Source organism: Gymnoscopelus microlampas (genome assembly GCF_963454915.1).
Source record: "Gymnoscopelus microlampas genome assembly, chromosome: 15".
Taxonomy (NCBI): domain Eukaryota; kingdom Metazoa; phylum Chordata; class Actinopteri; order Myctophiformes; family Myctophidae; genus Gymnoscopelus; species Gymnoscopelus microlampas.
The window spans coordinates 14,453,984-14,472,726 of NC_139952.1; the positions used below are offsets into that span (position 1 = coordinate 14,453,984).

The 18,743-nt window shown below is 41.5% G+C and overlaps 2 protein-coding genes across 2 annotated transcripts; one reads left to right on the plus strand and one right to left on the minus strand.

The window, feature by feature from the left end:
• Positions 1 to 6,346: 6,346 nt before the first annotated feature.
• On the plus strand, positions 6,347 to 11,524 carry LOC311061663 (extracellular calcium-sensing receptor-like; the record flags this gene model as incomplete). The annotated part of the gene is made up of 11 exons (XM_084080353.1): positions 6,347 to 6,390; positions 6,822 to 6,828; positions 7,169 to 7,308; positions 7,423 to 7,705; positions 7,817 to 7,903; positions 8,512 to 8,781; positions 9,029 to 9,235; positions 9,350 to 9,625; positions 10,070 to 10,297; positions 10,399 to 10,522; positions 10,611 to 11,524. The coding sequence occupies 11 exons, from the start codon at positions 6,347 to 6,349 to the stop codon at positions 11,522 to 11,524; spliced, it is 2,580 nt and encodes an 859-aa protein (XP_083936479.1).
• Positions 11,525 to 12,731: 1,207 nt separating this feature from the next.
• Positions 12,732 to 16,916, minus strand: rplp1 (ribosomal protein lateral stalk subunit P1). Its single transcript, XM_084080775.1, has 4 exons — positions 16,701 to 16,916; positions 14,729 to 14,803; positions 14,094 to 14,214; positions 12,732 to 12,855 (listed from the first exon to the last, which is right to left on the minus strand). Exons 1-4 carry the CDS (start codon positions 16,770 to 16,772, stop codon positions 12,776 to 12,778), a joined length of 348 nt encoding a protein of 115 aa, XP_083936901.1. The 5' UTR covers positions 16,773 to 16,916; the 3' UTR covers positions 12,732 to 12,775.
• Between the last annotated feature and the right edge of the window lie 1,827 nt (positions 16,917 to 18,743).

The following is an 18,743-nucleotide window of genomic DNA, read 5'->3' on the forward strand; positions in this document are numbered from 1 at the left end:
AATAAGAGTAAATAAATTCATCAAACATTTGAAAACAATGCTGTGCTGCTGTACTACAATAAGGCTCTAAAGCCAAACAAACTTTAGCAGTTGCACCAAACATTCAAGCAGCATTTAAAAACAGCAAAAGGAGATTAAACATTACCCAAACACAGTGGGTGGAACTTGAAGTGGTTTGGAGTTGATTTGAGCTCTTCTCCCTCCAATGTTGTTTGCTCAACTGAGCACCTCCAGCTTCTTTTCTGCTGCTTGCCATGAGCCGACACCCAATCTCTAACGAGCCGACACCCAAAGGCCTGTGCAGGGGCAGCCATCTTGGATGTCCCAAAGGCCATTGGCAGCCATTTTGGATGTACCTTTTTCCCAGATATGGTTTCAGAGCTTTTTCTGAGTTTTGGCTCGACACTAAGTATTTTGATAATTTTGTGGAAAGTGAGGACATTTCAGTCTTGGTACTTGGTACTTACATTCCTATCCTTTTAGCATCACTATGCGCTTTGCAAATACTTTCATCCAGAAACTTGATGGATATGTATCTGGATTGGTGGTAGAGATCACAAGGAATTGTACTGCACCCAGTAAGCGAGCAATTCAGATTAGAACGATAAATTTGAAGCATGCACTCAGTTCTAAACAAGGCAAAGATTCACACATTCTTCAAAATAACCACCTTTTATAACTGCACAATATTATAAGCCACTTAGAATATCCTAGAAACATCATATGTTCATAGACTCTACTTTTGTGCTGGTATTTTCTTATGTAATGTTTGAAAACATAATCAAACACTTTGAGCTAGAGTCTGAAAACAATCCTCTCTGCTTTGAACTCCAGACCATGTCGCTTGAAGAACACAGTAACCACTCCTTCCACAACGACACGCCGCTGTGGTTCAACGAGTGCACCCTCCAAATCAACACGGACGGCCGGGGCATTGCGCTCTTCCCCCTCTACCTATTCTTCTTCACGGTGGGCCTGTTGGAGAACGCTGTGGTCGCCTCTGTCAACTGGTGCCGACCTCATGGTGATCGTGATCTTGCCGTTCTTTATGATGGAGATGACCATGGACTAAGTGTGGCTGTGGGGGGTCAACTTCTACAGCAGCTCCTTCTTCCTGGCCTTCATGACCCTTGAGCGTTACTTGTCCCTTACCAGGCTTTCGGGTGCTTCCAATGTTTGAGAACGTTCTTGTGGACCTCTTGGAATGGAACAAACTGGGCTTTTACGTGATGCCGAAGCACGATAGCATTGAGTGCTTTGTTGTGATTGATTTATTCTGTTCATGGGCCCTGCGGCGGGCATCATCTCCTTCAACATCCGCACACGGTTCGCACGGCTCCGGATGTGCAGGGCAGGCGAGAAGTGGGGCTGGTGCACGTTGGTGAGTACATGGTACTCGTTGATGTTTGTGGTGTGCTGGCTGCCGTACCACCTGGTCAATTTGTTGTTACCCGACATCGAGATTGAGAACTCCTATGATGTTTTTAACTGTACTGCACTGCAGGTGCTCTACTATACTTCTCATACAATGTAATGCAGTGCCTGACCCTCTATCACTGCCTCGACATCCACATTCTCTACAACCTAATCAGCAAGAGCTTACGCAACAACCTGATCAATACCGTGATGAACTATTGCATGATACAGGCAAGCATGTGTTGTACAGCAGCATTCAGAACCAAATAATGTAATGATTTACTTTAAGTTTGATCTGTTTAGTGATTATGTAGTCAAAAATAGTAATAATAATAATCCAACATTTCCACATTTGCAAATGGCTAAATAGTAAAAAGGATTGGTCTTATCTTGCACTGGCCCAACAGAATATCTGTTTACATAAATTCTTTGTTGGTTAATTTCCGCTATAAGATCCTGGATGTTGCTGTGAGATCCTGTGGGAGAGATGTGTTAAATGAAAAGCAAAACCTGATGTGTATTGGTGAGCCCATATTATTCTTACATAACAAACAGCACTTTGGGTCTTTGAAAGAAGACACTATCAAAGACTGATAATACAATGTATAATCTATGCCTCCACATACTGCATTTCCGAGGCATCAAACATTTCGGGGGCACGGTGGCGCAGTCGGTAGCGCTGTCGCCTCACAGCTAGAAGGTCCTGGGTTCAATTCCCGCCGGGGACGCTGTGGGCGCTGGGGGCGTGTTCTCTCCTCCGCGTCATCAGTGCCCATACCCAAGGTGGGGTTGGTGAAAGGGCCTTTCTGTGTGGAGTTTGCATGTTCTCCCCGTGTCTCCTAGGGTAGTTAATACCCTCACAAAAACATGCAGTAATCCTGGTCACTATACTGCCTCCCCCTGGTCAGCCAGCCTGATGGAGGGGAAAGGAACTGGTTGGAATAACGTGTTCCTTCCACGCGCTACGTCTAACCAGGGAACCTCCCCCCTGTCGGGTGATAAGAAGCGGCCTGCTTGCTCCTCATGCATTGAAGGAGGCATGAGCTTCAGCTTGGGCTCTCCCTAGGCTGGCAGAGGGAGAGTAGCGCCCAGGATTACATAGGCAATTGGCACTGGGTGAAAAAATATGGGTTACAAAACCGTGGGATAAAAATTAGGGTAAAAAAAAAAAAAAAACATTTCCACTGGTCTGTATAATTTAGAAAAAGTCTTGGAACTGTCTTTTTGCATATATTATGAGAGAAGCCCATTCCACAAATAAATCACTAGATTTCTTATGATCCAACATCTGAGTGACTGGTGCTCATTGTGTGTATCTTCTGCTGCTTCCCAGCCTCTTTCTCCCCTGTGTCAGCTGGATGGGACCCTGTAGTACTAGTAAAATAACCTCAATGTTATCCATTTTAACTAGGAAATGTAAGTAACTTGCTGTGGTTGCAGTACAGTACTGTACACTACCTTGCTTTTTGTTGCTTTGTAAGGAAGTCCAAGCTGATCCTGTGACTTCCATTTCAGCCTGCCAGGGTGAGTTTCTTTCCAGTTCGAACAATGTGGACTTGGTGATAAGAAGAGGGAGAAAGCGTACAAGAGTTCAGGTATATGTCTATACCTGGGCTTAGAGAGGTCACAAACCTCTGGAAGGTCACAAACCTCTGGAAGCGAGAAGTGTAGAACACAGCAAATTCATCACTGACTGTTTTTTGCAAGGAGGGAACGAAGTCTGGCGCTAATCAGTCCAACGGAGCGAAAAGATAATTTATTTTCTTTCATTTAGAGATAATTGTGCTCCCTTTTTCTCCCATTTAGTTGTTACAGTATGCCAATTAATTCCTCACAATACATTTCTGTGTTGCCACTGCTGTTGTACCCTACTGGCTCACTTGCCAGTGAGGAGCACGCACCGGGGGGGTGTAGTGCCTCCGTCCAATTCCTCACATTCAACATTCCCTGCTGACAGGTGTCCCCCGGCCTATAGGAGTATGTGCAGCAAAAGATCACCCTCACCCTCCGAGCCAGCTTCCCTACCCCGAATATGGGCCAAATTGTGTTTGCATAAAAGCTTGGCCAACCTCGAAACCATAGAATCCGGTGGTGGGCAGGTACTTTACTCCTGTGCCACCTTTTGTAGTTTGGTGTGCAGAGTGAATTGTTGTTTTATTACAACTGTAAATTCAGATTGAAAGGAAGCTCAGTTAAAAAAAAACTATCTGAGTCGATGGCAGTAGAGGTGATAGTATCTGAGTAACAGTCTCTGGCACAGGCCCAAAGTTCTCAAGTAGCCTAAATGATGCAACACGCGTGAAAGGCAGGTTCCAGTGGGAAATGAAACAGAGAACAGAGAATTAGGATGTTAAAGCCAAAGGGGATGTAGTTAGCTATAGTTAAAGTGCCTGAGGTGTTAGGGAAAACAAGGCATATTCAACTCGCCAGATGTGTTCCTGTAGTGATCCTCGCTCCCAAATGACAGTCCCTGACAGGCAGCTCCACAACACACAAACATTATTTTTAATTAACCCAGGCCTATCAAGAGGACATTTAGAAGCCACAAGGTTGAGAAATTACAATAACACTAATTAAATACCACATGGGTCAATGCCTTGCTAAATCCGCTGCTCTGATTTAATTGCCTATTTAGCGAGATTATCAAAAGTGTGTGTAATACCCTTATACAGATGCTTAATTCCTCTTCACTTATAAGACATGTAGATACATTTTGGTACATATAGCATTTAAAAAGAACAATATTTAAGTCCATTGAAGAAATGTGCATTTCGGTTAATATTGTTTGATTAAAAAATATTAGCATCAATTTGTTCCTACCTACAAGGGAAATGGATTTTGTTTTGATTATGTGACTGTTATGGCTACATTGGCTTTCCTTTTTACAAACACAGATATCACATAAAGAAATCACCCTGGCCTATGACCCAAATAAATGGGTAGGTATTGACTGTTGAAGTCCCCATCTGGTGTACCCTTCTTACAAAACATGTGTATCATGAGACATTGCCTTCGGTGAACATACAGGCCTACTCTAAACAGTACATTTGTGGGAACAAAATGAATGAATCTTGTATATTTTTTATTGTGGCTTTGTTCATGTAGATTGTATGACCTTATGCTAACATTGAACTTGGAGTATAGACACATTCATTCATCTCAAACAGATGGACATTTAACAGTGCAGCTAATTATTCTTTATCTTGTTACAGCAGCCTCAATTTTCCAGTGAATTTACTTCAAAGACATGTTATGGCCAAGGACACAGTACATGCCCTAAACCTCATGCCAAGACTGGCCTGGTGGTTCTAAAAAACCCTGTATGTTTTCGGCATTCACTGACTGGGCTCTCAATAGAAAAGGTCATGTTGAATGACTACACTGAGCCCTACTACTCCATCAGAGTGTATTCATGTATTGTAGGTGAGTGGTACGTGTGAATCAAGAGAATATGACCCAAATGCAGGGCAAAAGGCAGGGCGGTTAAAATAAATGAGACTAGGAGAAAAAGCAAAGAGGGAGCGAGGGGCCGACATGGATATGTGGGGTTACATTTTGCATAACTGTCATTATGTTCTATTATTTTATTTTTAAGCACATTAAAAGCCCAATCTAAACCCAAACTGACTAGCACCTAATGCTGGGATAGAAGTGAATCTGTGAGACCTTACCATAAGATACAGATTCTGTACATTGACCAACCACATCCAAACCTCAACACTTGAAAACTGGTTGCCACTGCGGCGTCACATGTTGATGAAACTATGCCTAACACAAACCCAAACCCTAACCTTAACCTCACATAAAACTATGCCAAACCTAACTTCAGTAACCAAAAACAACCTTTTTGGAGGGGTGGGGGAAAACAGCCCCAAAGTGAGATTTGAACTTTGAAGCTTGCTCGCCCAAGCTTCAAATAGTATTTGTGAGAATGAGTTGGTCTAACAGCATGGCTCCTAAGGGACAGAGACTAGAAGAGGGTCTGTGAGCGATGAGGAAGGCACAACAACGCCTCTATTTTCTCAGGTGACTTAAGTTTGGCATAGGCCCCCATCCCCATCTTCCTGACTATTGCATGAATTGACAGAAATTAACTGCGTAGCACCAGTGCTACATAAAACCATGTCTTACTGTGGCTGTAACGATTATGAAATTTAGCTTGACGATGAATTGTCACTCAAATAATTGCGATTAACGATCTAACTGTGTTTCTGTCATTGAACATTATGGAACATTATGAATAAAAATAAAATTTCTGTTTGACTTTTAGGCTTCGTAAACAAAAGTTGCAAAGGGGCATACGACAAATAACAGACATATTCATTACTTTATACTTTCAAATAAAGATTAGTAGTGGAAATAGTAGATCTACAAGCTCAAAATGTGCGCGATGTGGCATTTTGAGCTTGTAGATCTGCTATTTCACTTTTTTTTCCTTTTTTTTTTACATGGAAACAACAGGCCTGTGTCTTACCTGGAATTACAACTGTCCAACATGTAACTTGGTAAAGATTGAAACTTTTATTTTAACAGGGGAAAAAACACTGCGGTGTGATTTCAACATGGCAATACAATTTTAAACATCACGTTTTAGAAAAGTGATTGTAAACAAAAGGGGGTGACTAATTACTAGGACCAATACCTGAAGTATGAAAGCCTTTTTCGTAGTTTTGCAATTCATTTCTGAAGCAAGTAGGCCTAGTAGTGTTTTTCAGAAAAACATAGGCTCCCTGATGCAGTTTTCCTGCATCAGGGAGATAACTTGGTTCGTTTTAATGGCTTGCGTGCTCGCAGTAATGACGAAAGCATCCTACTGATACTTTATATTATAACATACAGTTACAACAGATATAACATAACAAGTAGGTAGGCCTAAGTGTTGTTCTGGTTTCAAAATTAAAACAGCGCCTGCCTGTCTGGGTGCGTGATAATGACCATGACCAAACGCTGTGATGTAGCGTTTGTCATGACAAGGTGAGTAGTTCATTGATTGATTGAGACAATCAATTCAGGGTGGGGGGGTCAGTTGGAGACAGCTGGAGGTCTACTTCTTCGTGTAATTTTCTCGTGGATACATTTCTCCCTTTATGACAGCATTTAAAACATAATAATGTGCGTGTGTGATCTCAGTTCCCATGTCTGGGGCCTGCCAGGTAGTCTACTATGGACCAGGTAGTTCAGTGCACTACTACCACCTACTGTACAAAAGAGGGAATACCATGTCTCTCATAGTTAACATTTTGCACAGGTGAAAGGCCTCTGTATTTGCATTGCATGCACAAACAGATCTGAATATTGTACCACTGAGCAGCCCTAAAAGAATCATTGGAAAACACTAAAAACATCAAACAAACAAACATCAAGCCCACATGAGATTTTTTTTTCTTCTTTTCTGCACCACATAGCACCCTGGTAAGATAGTGTCATTGACACATTACAGGATACACACACAATTATTTTGAAATGAATGTATGCTAAAATAATGTATGTAAGGTATGTTAAGCCCTGCCCCTGCTCTTCTGCCTCTGCCCAGATGGGTGTTGGAATACATTGGCACAGGGGATGGCACACCTCTGTATATAAAATGTAGCAAATGGACAAACTATTTGGAAAAGGGGACTGTCAGAGGAGGACAGTTATGGGGGCTTCTCTAGACATCCACCTGCTTTCAAACCTGTACTTGACCTTGATATTGTTCTCTTGTTCTTTGTCTGTTTTGTCTTCCTCACCTTCCTCTTCTTGTGAGTTACAGGCACAGTTTAATCTCAACAGATTTTACAAGGCTGGGGACTTGGTTCTGGGTGGCTTGTTTATGATCCACTCCGCTTCTAATCTCCTCGACACTCCTGAGCCGTCATTCACCTCCAAGCCGCAGGAGCCCACTTGCTATGGGTGAGTCTCACAAATATAACAGGAGGCAAGAGAATAGGGAACTTGTTTTGATAGACGGTAACAGAAGATATTTCTACAAAGACAAATATGGTTACAGTGCGTTTTGTGTGCTAGTTTTGACATTCCAGGGTTCAGGCAGGCCCAGACCATGGCTTTTGCCATTGCTGAGATCAACAGAAACCCCAGCCTACTACCCAATGTGACTCTGGGATATAGTCTCTATGATAACTGTAACATACTTGGAGCTGGATTCCGTGCAGCATTGTCATCGGTCAGTGAGGTGAGAGAGGATGTGCGCTGTGTTGGGGCCTCACCAGTGCTCGGCATTGTGGGTGATTCTACCTCAACACATTCTATTGCCATCTCTAGTACATTAGGTTTGTACAGAGTGCCCCTGGTAAGTTTAGAGTCTTTATAGCTTGAAAGACAGAACATATTTACTTGCAGCGGTGTAAATTTGTCCAAAAATGGAGTATATTACAGGATGGATGTTTTGTGCCTTTTGCAGGTAAGTTACTATGCCACCTGCGCCTGTCTGAGCGACCGGTATCAGTTCCCATCCTTCTTTAGAACAATCCCAAGTGATGCCTTCCAGGTGAATGGAAACAGACAAAAGATCTGTTGAGTATATCGTCGCTTTGGGGTGTAAGCCTTGTGTGTCCAAAACAGTAACTTTTCAGGAAATGGAAAAAATAACCTGTGTTCCAGTGGATTCAATTTAGTTATTATTTAGTCACAAGCTCTTGTTAATACTTTTCATTGGTTCAATATTTATAAAACCCACAGACGTAACCACTTTCACTTCAAAAAAGAAGAAGCTATATAACAAGAATAGCCACTGATTTTGATTTACCACTATGTGAATAGTCCTTGTAGGACCAAGGTCCCCTTAAAGTTTAATCACTTTAATTGTATCCATTATTTTATACTTTGCTTTTCCAAAATAGCAATCTACACGCTCACAATTGTGAGTGCGTAGATCGTCTATTTTCAATGACCTACAGCTTAAATTAAAGATCTGTTCTCCCATAACATACTGTACGTGTCAAGTTTCTGTTTTGTTTTGTTGATGTAAAAATGAAATTGTACTGTGATGTATCTCGACGACACTGCAAATGAGGGTGACCTCAATGTCTTTCGAGAATAAATAAAGGTTTGAATGAATTGAATGAATAAGCACTTATCCTCCCATTCTTTAATCAGGTGCGAGCTATGCTCCAGATCATGAGGCGGTTCGGGTGGACCTGGGCAGGACTGCTGATTAGTGACGATGACTATGGTCGTCATGCTGCGCGGTCCTTCCAGTCCGACCTGGCCCAGTCTGGTCTGGGCTGCCTGGCGTATCTGGAGGTTCTGCCCTGGGGCGATGAGCCAGCTGAAGTTCGGAGGATAGTGACTGTGATGAAGAAATCCACTGCTCGCGTGGTCATTGTATTTGTATTTGAGAGCCATATGGTTGATCTCTTGGAGGAGGTTGGGGTTATGATGCATGTTAATTTAGGAACTCATAATTATAAGGAATCTGCAATGAAGACATGTATGTATATATATATATATATATATATATATATATATATATATATATATATATATATATATATATATGTGTGTATATACATATATATATATATACACACACACACACACACACACACACACACACACACACACACCTGTATATTATACTTAGACATAGACTAAGATTCAACACAATCAACAGGTGATAAAGCAGAATGTGACAGGTCTGCAATGGATGGCGAGTGAGTCCTGGACGGCAGCTACTATAATCCAGATTCCTCGCTACATGCCGTACTTGGGAGGCACACTGGGTATTGCCATCCGTCGTGGAGAGATAACCGGTCTCAAGGACTTCTTATTAAAGATACGTCCTAACGATGACCCTTACAACAGCCATGAAAATAGCATAGTGAGCATTTTGTTTAATTTTATTATGTAAGCTGTCATTTAAAACTGATCTGTTTTTAAATATTCACATTGTATTATATTTACTGTCTTTGTCGTTTTAATCGTCTTTCTTCAGGTGAGGCAGTTTTGGGAGTACACATTTCAGTGTAAATTTGCACCCCTTCCGTTAGAGTGGGTGGATGCTGGTGGAGGGGTGTGTACTGGACAAGAGGACCTGGGAAGAACAGAAAGCACACTTTTTGATGTATCTGACCTCAGGCCAGAGTATAATGTGTACAAGGCTGTGTATGCTCTGGCCCATGCCCTCCATGACATGATGCAGTGTGCTCCAGGGAGAGGGCCCTTCATTGGGCACAGCTGTGCCAGTTTGCAGACAATACAGCCATGGCAGGTGGAATATTAATTCCTAGTTTGTCTGTTAAAAGTTATAGTTGGCTTTGAATTTAGAATTATGAATGTAATTATGATATTGGTAAAAAGCATGAACGGTTGATATACAGTAGGATGAAAATAGTATTATCTATTTTCAAATAGTGAGTATAGCAATTCTAATTCCTGGCAGTAAATGTGTATCAATGGTTGGTGTAACAATTACACAGAAGCCTTAGGGGGGGATACTTACTATGTTTCTTAATGTCTCTCTTTTTTCTAATTGCCAGATATATTTATGTGACCTTTCAATAGCCAGAAAGTTAAAACAAATATATATGAATGGCTTCAATCCAATTTAAGCTTCTGAGCTTCTGGACTTTATGGCTAAAGATCCCTTGTCATGAATCTTAAAAATACATATTGTATTTTGCCCCCATGTATTGTGACTCATCGCCATTTCTAGCTTGTGTATTACCTGGACAGGATCAACTTCACCACAGCATTTGGTGATCATGTATCGTTTGATGAGAATGGTGATGTTTTACCAATCTATGATGTTATGAACTGGGTGTGGCTCCCTGATGGCAGCACAAAGGTTCGAAATGTAGGTGTGGTACAGAAATCAGCCTCTGCAGGTGAAGAACTCATCCTTGATGAAGCCAGTATCATCTGGAACTCTGAATCCACAAAGGTCACTTTGGCTTTCTAAAATAACTATTCTATCTATCGAGCTCATTATGTAAATGTAATTTAGTTTATACTGAAATTGATCATTGTTACTTTCCTCTGTAGCCGCCTCGGTCAGTATGTAGTGAGAGCTGTTCCCATGGAACCCGTGTGGCCATAAGGAAAGGGGAACCTGTCTGCTGCTTTGACTGCATTGCTTGCTCTGAGGGAGAGATCAGCAATGAGACAGGTAGGTTTACACTACGTAGCAATGTTCATTAGTTTATCTTTAGGACATACTGCACTGTCTTGCCCTTTAACCCTGCTCTTTTTGTTAGACTCTACAGAGTGCACCAGTTGTCCAGAGGACTTCTGGTCCAGTCCCCTGCATGACCTGTGTGTCCCTAAGAGCATAGATTTTCTCTCCTACCATGAGGCCCTGGGTATCTCCTTGACAACCATCTCATTGAAAGGCACACTTATCAGTGCCATTGTCCTGGGAATCTTCATCCGCCATCGAAGCACACCCATGGTACGCGCGAACAACTCAGAACTCAGCTTCCTTCTCTTGTTGTCACTCAAACTATGTTTCTTGTGCTCACTTCTGTTCATTGGCCGTCCCAGGCTCTGGACTTGCCAGCTGAGGCATGCAGCATTTGGGATCAGCTTTGTGCTGTGTGTCTCGTGTATCCTGGTCAAGACAATGGTGGTGTTGGCTGTGTTCAAGGCCTCAAAGCCTGGGGGTGCAGACATTCTGAAGTGGTTCGGTGCAATGCAGCAGAGAGGAACAGTTCTGGCTCTTACTTCCATCCAGGCAGCAGTCTGCATAGCCTGGCTTGTATCTTCCTCACCAACTCCTCATAAAAACACACAATACCACAGTGATAGGATAGTCTATGAGTGTGTGGTGGGATCAACAGTTGGTTTTGGAGTGTTATTAGGTTATATTGGTTTACTGGCACTCCTCAGCTTCCTCCTAGCATTCATGGCAAGGAATCTTCCAGACAACTTCAATGAAGCAAAGTTAATCACGTTCAGCATGTTGATCTTCTGCGCTGTGTGGATAGCCTTCATCCCAGCATATATCAGCTCTCCAGGCAAATATGCAGATGCAGTGGAGGTATTTGCTATTTTAGCGTCTAGTTTTGGCATTTTGGGGGCACTGTTTGGACCAAAGTGTTACATCATCCTTTTGAAACCTGAGAGAAATACTAAAAAGTCAATCATGGGTCGAGATGCCAACACCACATAGAAGCAGACATTAAATATATTGTGTATTCTCTAGACCAGTGGTTCCCAAACTGGGAGTCGGGACCCACAGGGGGTCAACATATTTTGGGGGTCCCCAGATGATTAGATTTGTGCAACTTGTTTTCTCATTCAACAGTAAACAAACCAACATACAGTATAAGTGTATACAGGGTATCTGCACATTTCTAATGTTACAATTTATGACTCTTTAGACCTTTTTAACAAATTGGCCAAATTGTCAAATATTACAGAAGCAAACACTTTGAAAATAGCTCTATAAAAAGGTCAACGCAAGGCGTTGAGAGCTTGTAGTTCGGCTATTTTAACAATATTTATCTGTGGAATACAGTCAAACTAAATGTAATGCCTACAATTCCAAGTGCTTATCCGGGAGGGGGTCCCCAGTTCAAATGTGATTATTTTCGGGGGACACACCCTGAAAAAAATTGGGAACCCTTGCTCTAGACATTATACATGTCTTCTATAAGTGCTGAAAACCTTATTACCTAAAAGTACTAATCCAATTAGAGATGCAAAACCGATTTAAGATGTTTGATTTGTGTCAAAAAGTTTAAAAATTAAATTCATTCTGTGGGTCAAAGTAGCCCACTACAGGCAATTTGGTTTAAAATCTGCAAATCCACCCCTTTATCCATTATTGTCCAACTGCATTATTTTTAATGGCTCTGGTTTTTAATGTGAAAGTCTTCCCCACACATTTTTAGCAATGAATTTCCAAAACTTTTCCAAAACTTTTCCAGAATATTTAGCCCAATTTCCAGGCCTATAAAACAATCATTCAGCGCAATAATGTGTCTCTTACTCCTATGTACAATGCCCAAAGATAGGCAGTGTAGCAAAAATAAAGCATAGAATCTAAAATGGTACAATTTCATTCAACATTTCGTGCAAAATTAGGGCATAGTGACCCTGCGAGCGAAAATAGGAGGGGTGGACGACGTCGTTGCACAGTTCGGATTTGTTTTAAGCACAAGTCATGATGTTAATATAACAGCACATAATCTGATGTTAATATGACATAATCTGATCATGTAACTGCTGTAGTGAAATTGGCTTAAATATGTATAAAATAAATATATCTCACCTAGTTTGACTGCTACAAATATAAAATTGCATTGGCAGCTAAGTGTATGCTCACTACCACTGGATGTTATTGTGCATGAACATATTTTACTTAACAAAAAAACTCTTTGTTTATCATTTTTATTGACTTTTGATAGAAAAAAATGAATTAGTCGAAGAGACCGAAGCCCATGTCGTCATCAGACCCCTCGGCCTCAGACTCTTCTTTCTTCTCTTCCTCTTTGGCAGCTGTAGCAAAAGAACAAGGGACAGGGTTAGTGACAGATGTCATTATGTGCCAAGTCTCACCATTTGAAGAACCACTCATTTCAACAACAACTTTATCTGTATGCCAAGTATTCAAATACACTCTCAAACACCATTTCTATACAGAACGTAACTTTCTCATGGAGGCTAACTTATGCGAGAATTACACGGTATGGTTTTCTGTCTAGTCTTGGCGTGCTGGAATAAATAAGGATCCTAGCCACTTTCAGTGCTAGGAACAACTTTAATTTACAAGACACTTATTGCCCCAAGTTATGATGCAGAATGTTATTCTTTAGCTGTTTTTTTATGGTCCCTTCAAAGACACAAGCAAATCAATGTGACCTTTCCACTTCAACTGTCATATCCTGAAGTTTATATTAATCAAAGCCTCAGCTTTATTTTAAGTTATTAACACCTCACAGATCAACAACATTCCACCTAAGGCTATTATGATTGGCCAAGACATTCACATGCAGGTACATTAATTATATACATAACACTGCTAATGAATTTCTCAGGTTACCCATGGTTTTAACACAGACAATACAACGTGAGCATGTCAGTTATAGGAAAATAACCCCAAAGGTGCTTTGAAGCATCACTGGGAAAAACTGGACATTTACAGTACAGACAGCTGCAGGCTGTATACTGCTATCCTGAATGTAATCCTGTCTGTAACAGTTAACCTGAGAAACCACATAAACTATGAGCAACAGCTGTCAATAGGCAACTTGGCTATATAGCAATATAACAAAGAAAGCTTTTTATTATTAATTATCGTTATTAAATTTGCACATATTTATGTCTATAAAATAGGCTCTATGCACAGCCGCCATATTGGAAAGAAATTGGGCCTCTTCCTTCACAGGTGTTACCAATGATACTAATGAAGGCTCTGTTCCATTCTGGTCAAACAGAGTCAGGGTGCTGATATTATGCATGTTGGCTGACTGGAAACACTACTACACCAGTGGGTCTCAAAGTGTGGTCCAGGGACCGTTCCAAATGGACCCTTGCGGATGTGTAACATTATGGGGGTCCTTGAAATCAAAAGGTGCTCCACTGTGCCAAATCAAAAGGTGCACCACTGTGCTCCACTAAATGGTACAGAGCCTTCACTAGTATCATTGGTAACCCCTGTTAAGGAAGGGACCCCAATATATTTCCAATATGGCTGCTGTGCATAGAGCCTATTAAATGATAATGTGTATAATTACCTTCAGGGGCAGCACCGCCAGGGGCAGCTCCTGCAGCAGCAGGGGCTCCACCGGCAGGGGCAGCTCCACCACCAGCTCCCACGTTGCAGATCAGACTGCCAATGTCAATGCTGGACAGAGCCTGCAAATACACAATATTCAGAAAGGGCATCAGAAAGGAGAATGATGATAAAATATGTGACAGGACAGAGTGATTACTTTAGGGTTCACACATTAGAATGTTTTACATACCATTAATAGATTCATAATCATGTAGTAGCATAAGCATTTTAACTGCTGAAAGGCTTTAAAAGGCAAACAGCAGATTTTCAACATGAATCCTATTGTTCTGATGTGAGGACATTAAAAAAATACCCTACGTCTTGTGTATTTCTTTAATGTAAAATAAGCTTTTGATGTGAACATCTAACTGAGAAATGCATATTATACAAAATTTGCTACACTATTTATCTCTCCTCATCAGAACTATGAGATTTAGGTTGAACATTTGCAAAGTTTCCCATCAAGGGCACTAGAAGTCAGCAGGATTGCTCAATCCGTAAACCCTCCCAGTGTTCCAACTCTGAGTTGGAGTTAAAATGATCACCCAAAATGTTACTGTGTAGTTGTGTTTTGGCCGTTTGTTTAATCCTCACCTTGGCAAAGAGACTTGGCCAGAAAGGCTCAACGTTGACACCTGCAGCCTTGATCAGCGCATTCAGCTTGTCCTCCTACACAGAAAACACACCAGAGGGTATGAAAATTATTAAGCAAAGTATGCTGAAGATGTACAGTGTATGCACAAACATCAATTGTCTCAGTGAAGATCTATAGAAAATGTGTTAACGTATAATCATTGTATTACTGCAATATAACTGATCACAGTCCCCAATTTACAATAAGGGCAGAAGAAAGGGTGGGGATACAAGTGGGCCCCCATATGATTACAAAAGGCAGGGCGATACAAACACTCAGATATTCAAAATAGTTGGTAAAAAGGGCACGTTTAAATACAATTGTTTCAATAGCAGGTAGTCACACACTGAGTCCACTAAATTATGTCTACATGAATGACCATAACCCTCTGCTTTCCTACCATCTCAGTTGGTTTCAAGTTCAACTTCACGTTAACCATACATGGTTGTGTGGCTAACTGACAGGGAGACGCAGGCAAACTAATACTCTTAAGCTTTTACCACGATCCAACTCTGCATTTAATCACATATTTCCCATTACAATGTACTTACTGTCTGTACACCTTACAGATCTAACGTTACACTATTGTATTGTACTGCTTTCAGTGTCATACCACGCTAGAAAGTTCGCCTACCATCCTATTGATGTTGTTCAGTCTAACCACGTGTGCTGCCTGGCTGGCTTGTCACTCATGCCAATCAACATATAAACAAGTACAACAAGGTCTCTAGAGCAGTGGTTCTCAAACTTTTTCATGTCAAGGACCCCCAAATTGACACTTATTAGCCCACGGACCCCCATTTGAAAAGATAAGCCAGGGACCCCAATAAGAGAAGATTTATACGGCTTTCTAGCAGTGATTCTCAACCATTTTAACGTCAAGGACCCCTAGTTTGACATGCATTAGGCTACGGACCCCCATTTAATGGCATTTATACCTCTGGGACCCGAATTTATATTATAAAATCAATGTTAATTTAACTCTGAGACTTAACGGGTCCATTTGGTTCCATTTGTACACTCTTAGAGTTACAGAACCATAAGGGTCCATTTGGTTCCTATCCATCATTTAGCTGGGGACCCCCTGGAACCGCCTCAAGTACTACTGGGGGTCCCCGTACCCCACTTTCAGAACCAATACCTTAGAGCACCAGTTGATCAACACATAAAGTTCATTATAGGCTTGTATTCTGACATATAAGAGTCTGAATACAGCTTACACTCATCAACTACACATACATCAAGTTGATCTGCACATCATAGTCAGGGTAGGGTCAATAGCGTTAATCGTTTGATAAAGGGTCAGCTAGACTTTGATTCATTCACACACGTGCGGCAGTGACAACAGTGTTGCCAGATTGTGTGCGAAATAAGCAACCAGGTCTGTGAGCTTGTGGAGCTGTCGTTTTCAAAAACATCTTCGAGAAAGTGAAACATTTGAAGTATTTATGAAAAGTGGTAACACAAATTTGGTATGAGAGTCCCTGGCAGAAAACGTTTTTAGATGGGATGTAAGGGACAAATACATTAATTAATTTGGGGATCCATGACATGAAAATATTTGATTAAATAAAACTATCCCAAATAAGCAACTGCACTTTAGAAACTAACACCAAACACAGCAACCACCAATATTTACAGAAAAACAAGCCCAAGGTCGCTTATAATACGCGGACATGGCAACACTGACTGACAACAGAAACGTGGCCTAGCTACAACCACGGCGTTTTTTCTAGCCAAATGCCGGCTAGTAAGTAACAAACGGACCAAAGGAAATCAAGAAACAATACAAAACACAGAACAGGGACTTTCGGGTTATGTGGTGTTCTCTCTGGCACTTTACGGGGTGTAGTAAGTAACGTTACTGGTGCGTTTGTGTGTCCCTGCTTGAACAGACACCGGGAAACGCGGGTCGCAGCGGCGGACACTTACTGTGACGGTGACTTCATCATCGTGGAGGATGAGGGCAGAGTAAATACAGGCGAGCTCAGATACGGATGCCATCTTAGATGTTGGATGTTACGGTTCGGGCGTCGGATGCCTAATTTTAGTGGTGCTAGTCGCCGGATTGTGGGCCTTAGCTTCTGATGAAGGACCGAGCACCTTAGGCACGTTGACTGACTTCCTACTAGTTAGAGGTTTCTCAGCGGAAAGGGAAGGACGGAGGGCGGGAACTCTCAATATATACTCGACGTCAGGAATGACGTCATTACGTACGCATGCTACGTCACTACCGACGTACGGGGACGTCCCATTGAGGTGCAGTGTTGTCATGTCTGCTTATTATAAGCGACTTTGGGCTTATTTTTCTGTAAAGTTGCTTGCAAATATTGGTAATTGTTGCGGGTTATGTAGTTGCTTATTTGGGGCTTGTAGTTATTATTTATTTTAAACTAATGGTTCTCAAATATTTTTCATGTCAAGGACCCCCAATTAATATGTGTTTGTCCCTAACCCCCCATCTGAAAATGTTTTGTGCAAGGGAGCCCTGTATACCACATTTTTGTTATACTAGAATGAATTGTTATACTAGAATGTAGAATGTAGAATACTGTGAGCTTGCAGCAGATCTGCAAGCTCACAACGGGTCGCATCGGCTATTTTCAAATAGCCACTATAGGTTGCTTGTGTAGTTGTGTGGCATGGTCGCTTCTTTTGGGCTTGTTTTCCTAGAACTGGTTGCTTAGTTATTTATCTCACAAGATTTGGCAACACTAGTCACTACCGACCAGAGCCGTATAAGAGAGTTACGACACTGGCGTTGACTCCCATATAAGAATGGAATGCGAAAGTGCCCTGTCTATCTCAATGAGATAGTTCCAATGTTTGGAACTATAGCCCATAGCAGCCCGCTTTGCGGCTGAGATCAAAGCGTGACGTTACTCTCTCTTCTACATTCTGCTACCGACGTACGGGGATGTCCCATAGAAGTGGGGTGGTCCCAGATGTCCCAGACCCAACTCTGTGTGTGTGTGTGTGTGTGTGTGTGTGTGTGTGTGTGTGTGTGTGTGTGTGTGTGTGTGTGTGTGTGTGTGTGTGTGTGTGTGTGTGTGTGTGTGCGCGCGCGCGCGCGCGCGTGTGCGTGCTTGCGTGCGTGTTTTTTCTACAGTCAATCTATGTTTTTTACTTGACATGAGCAGTATTAAAGGCTATTCCAGCTTTTGCCACAAGATGGCGCTTGTCATTAGTTTTATGAAGGTCAAGAAGTCAAGTGAGTTCAGACAGCCAGAGAAGAACAGCATCTAATAGGGTTGCCAACCATCCCTTGAAATAAAGAATCGTCCCTTATTTAGAAACTAACAGAAGTGTCCTTATTGATCTGATAAGGGACACACTTTGTTCCTGACTTAAATGATTTTTAACCTGGTTTTAGATAAAGATCATTTTGTTGTTTTCACAGAGTTACAGCTTTAAGCATGACTTCCTTATAACAATTAAAGATATAATGTCACACTCATAGTTAGTCTCCCTGCAGGATTCCATTACAAACCGCTATGCTGAGATTTAACTACTGTATATAGTATATTATGTCCCACAAAATTATAAAGTTACATGTTTAAGCAATAACAATCATCCTTCCATAAATGCATAGACTCAGAGGGGTCCGTGCTAGGGGCTTGACTGTATTACTATGTATAGGGGAGACAAATTGAGGTTCATCCTTTACTTAGGCACCAAACAAGGCCTCCGGCTATAGCTCTTTATGTGTTTCTGGTAATATTATTGTCTGCTCATTTGTATGTCCATGGTATGTCCATATGTAAACAGAATTTTGACAAAAATGCTTGTCTCCAGCAGAGTTTCTAGTGTCTCTCTCTGGAAGAGGTTGTGTTGTGTATGTAACAGACATACCTGGCAGTGTGTAGTTTACTGTAATGTTATTAGTCAGAAATCCTGGCCGTCAGTGACACTTATAATCGGGGTTTCTACACATTTTCCATTTCAAAATTCCATACTTTCCACATTCAAATTTCC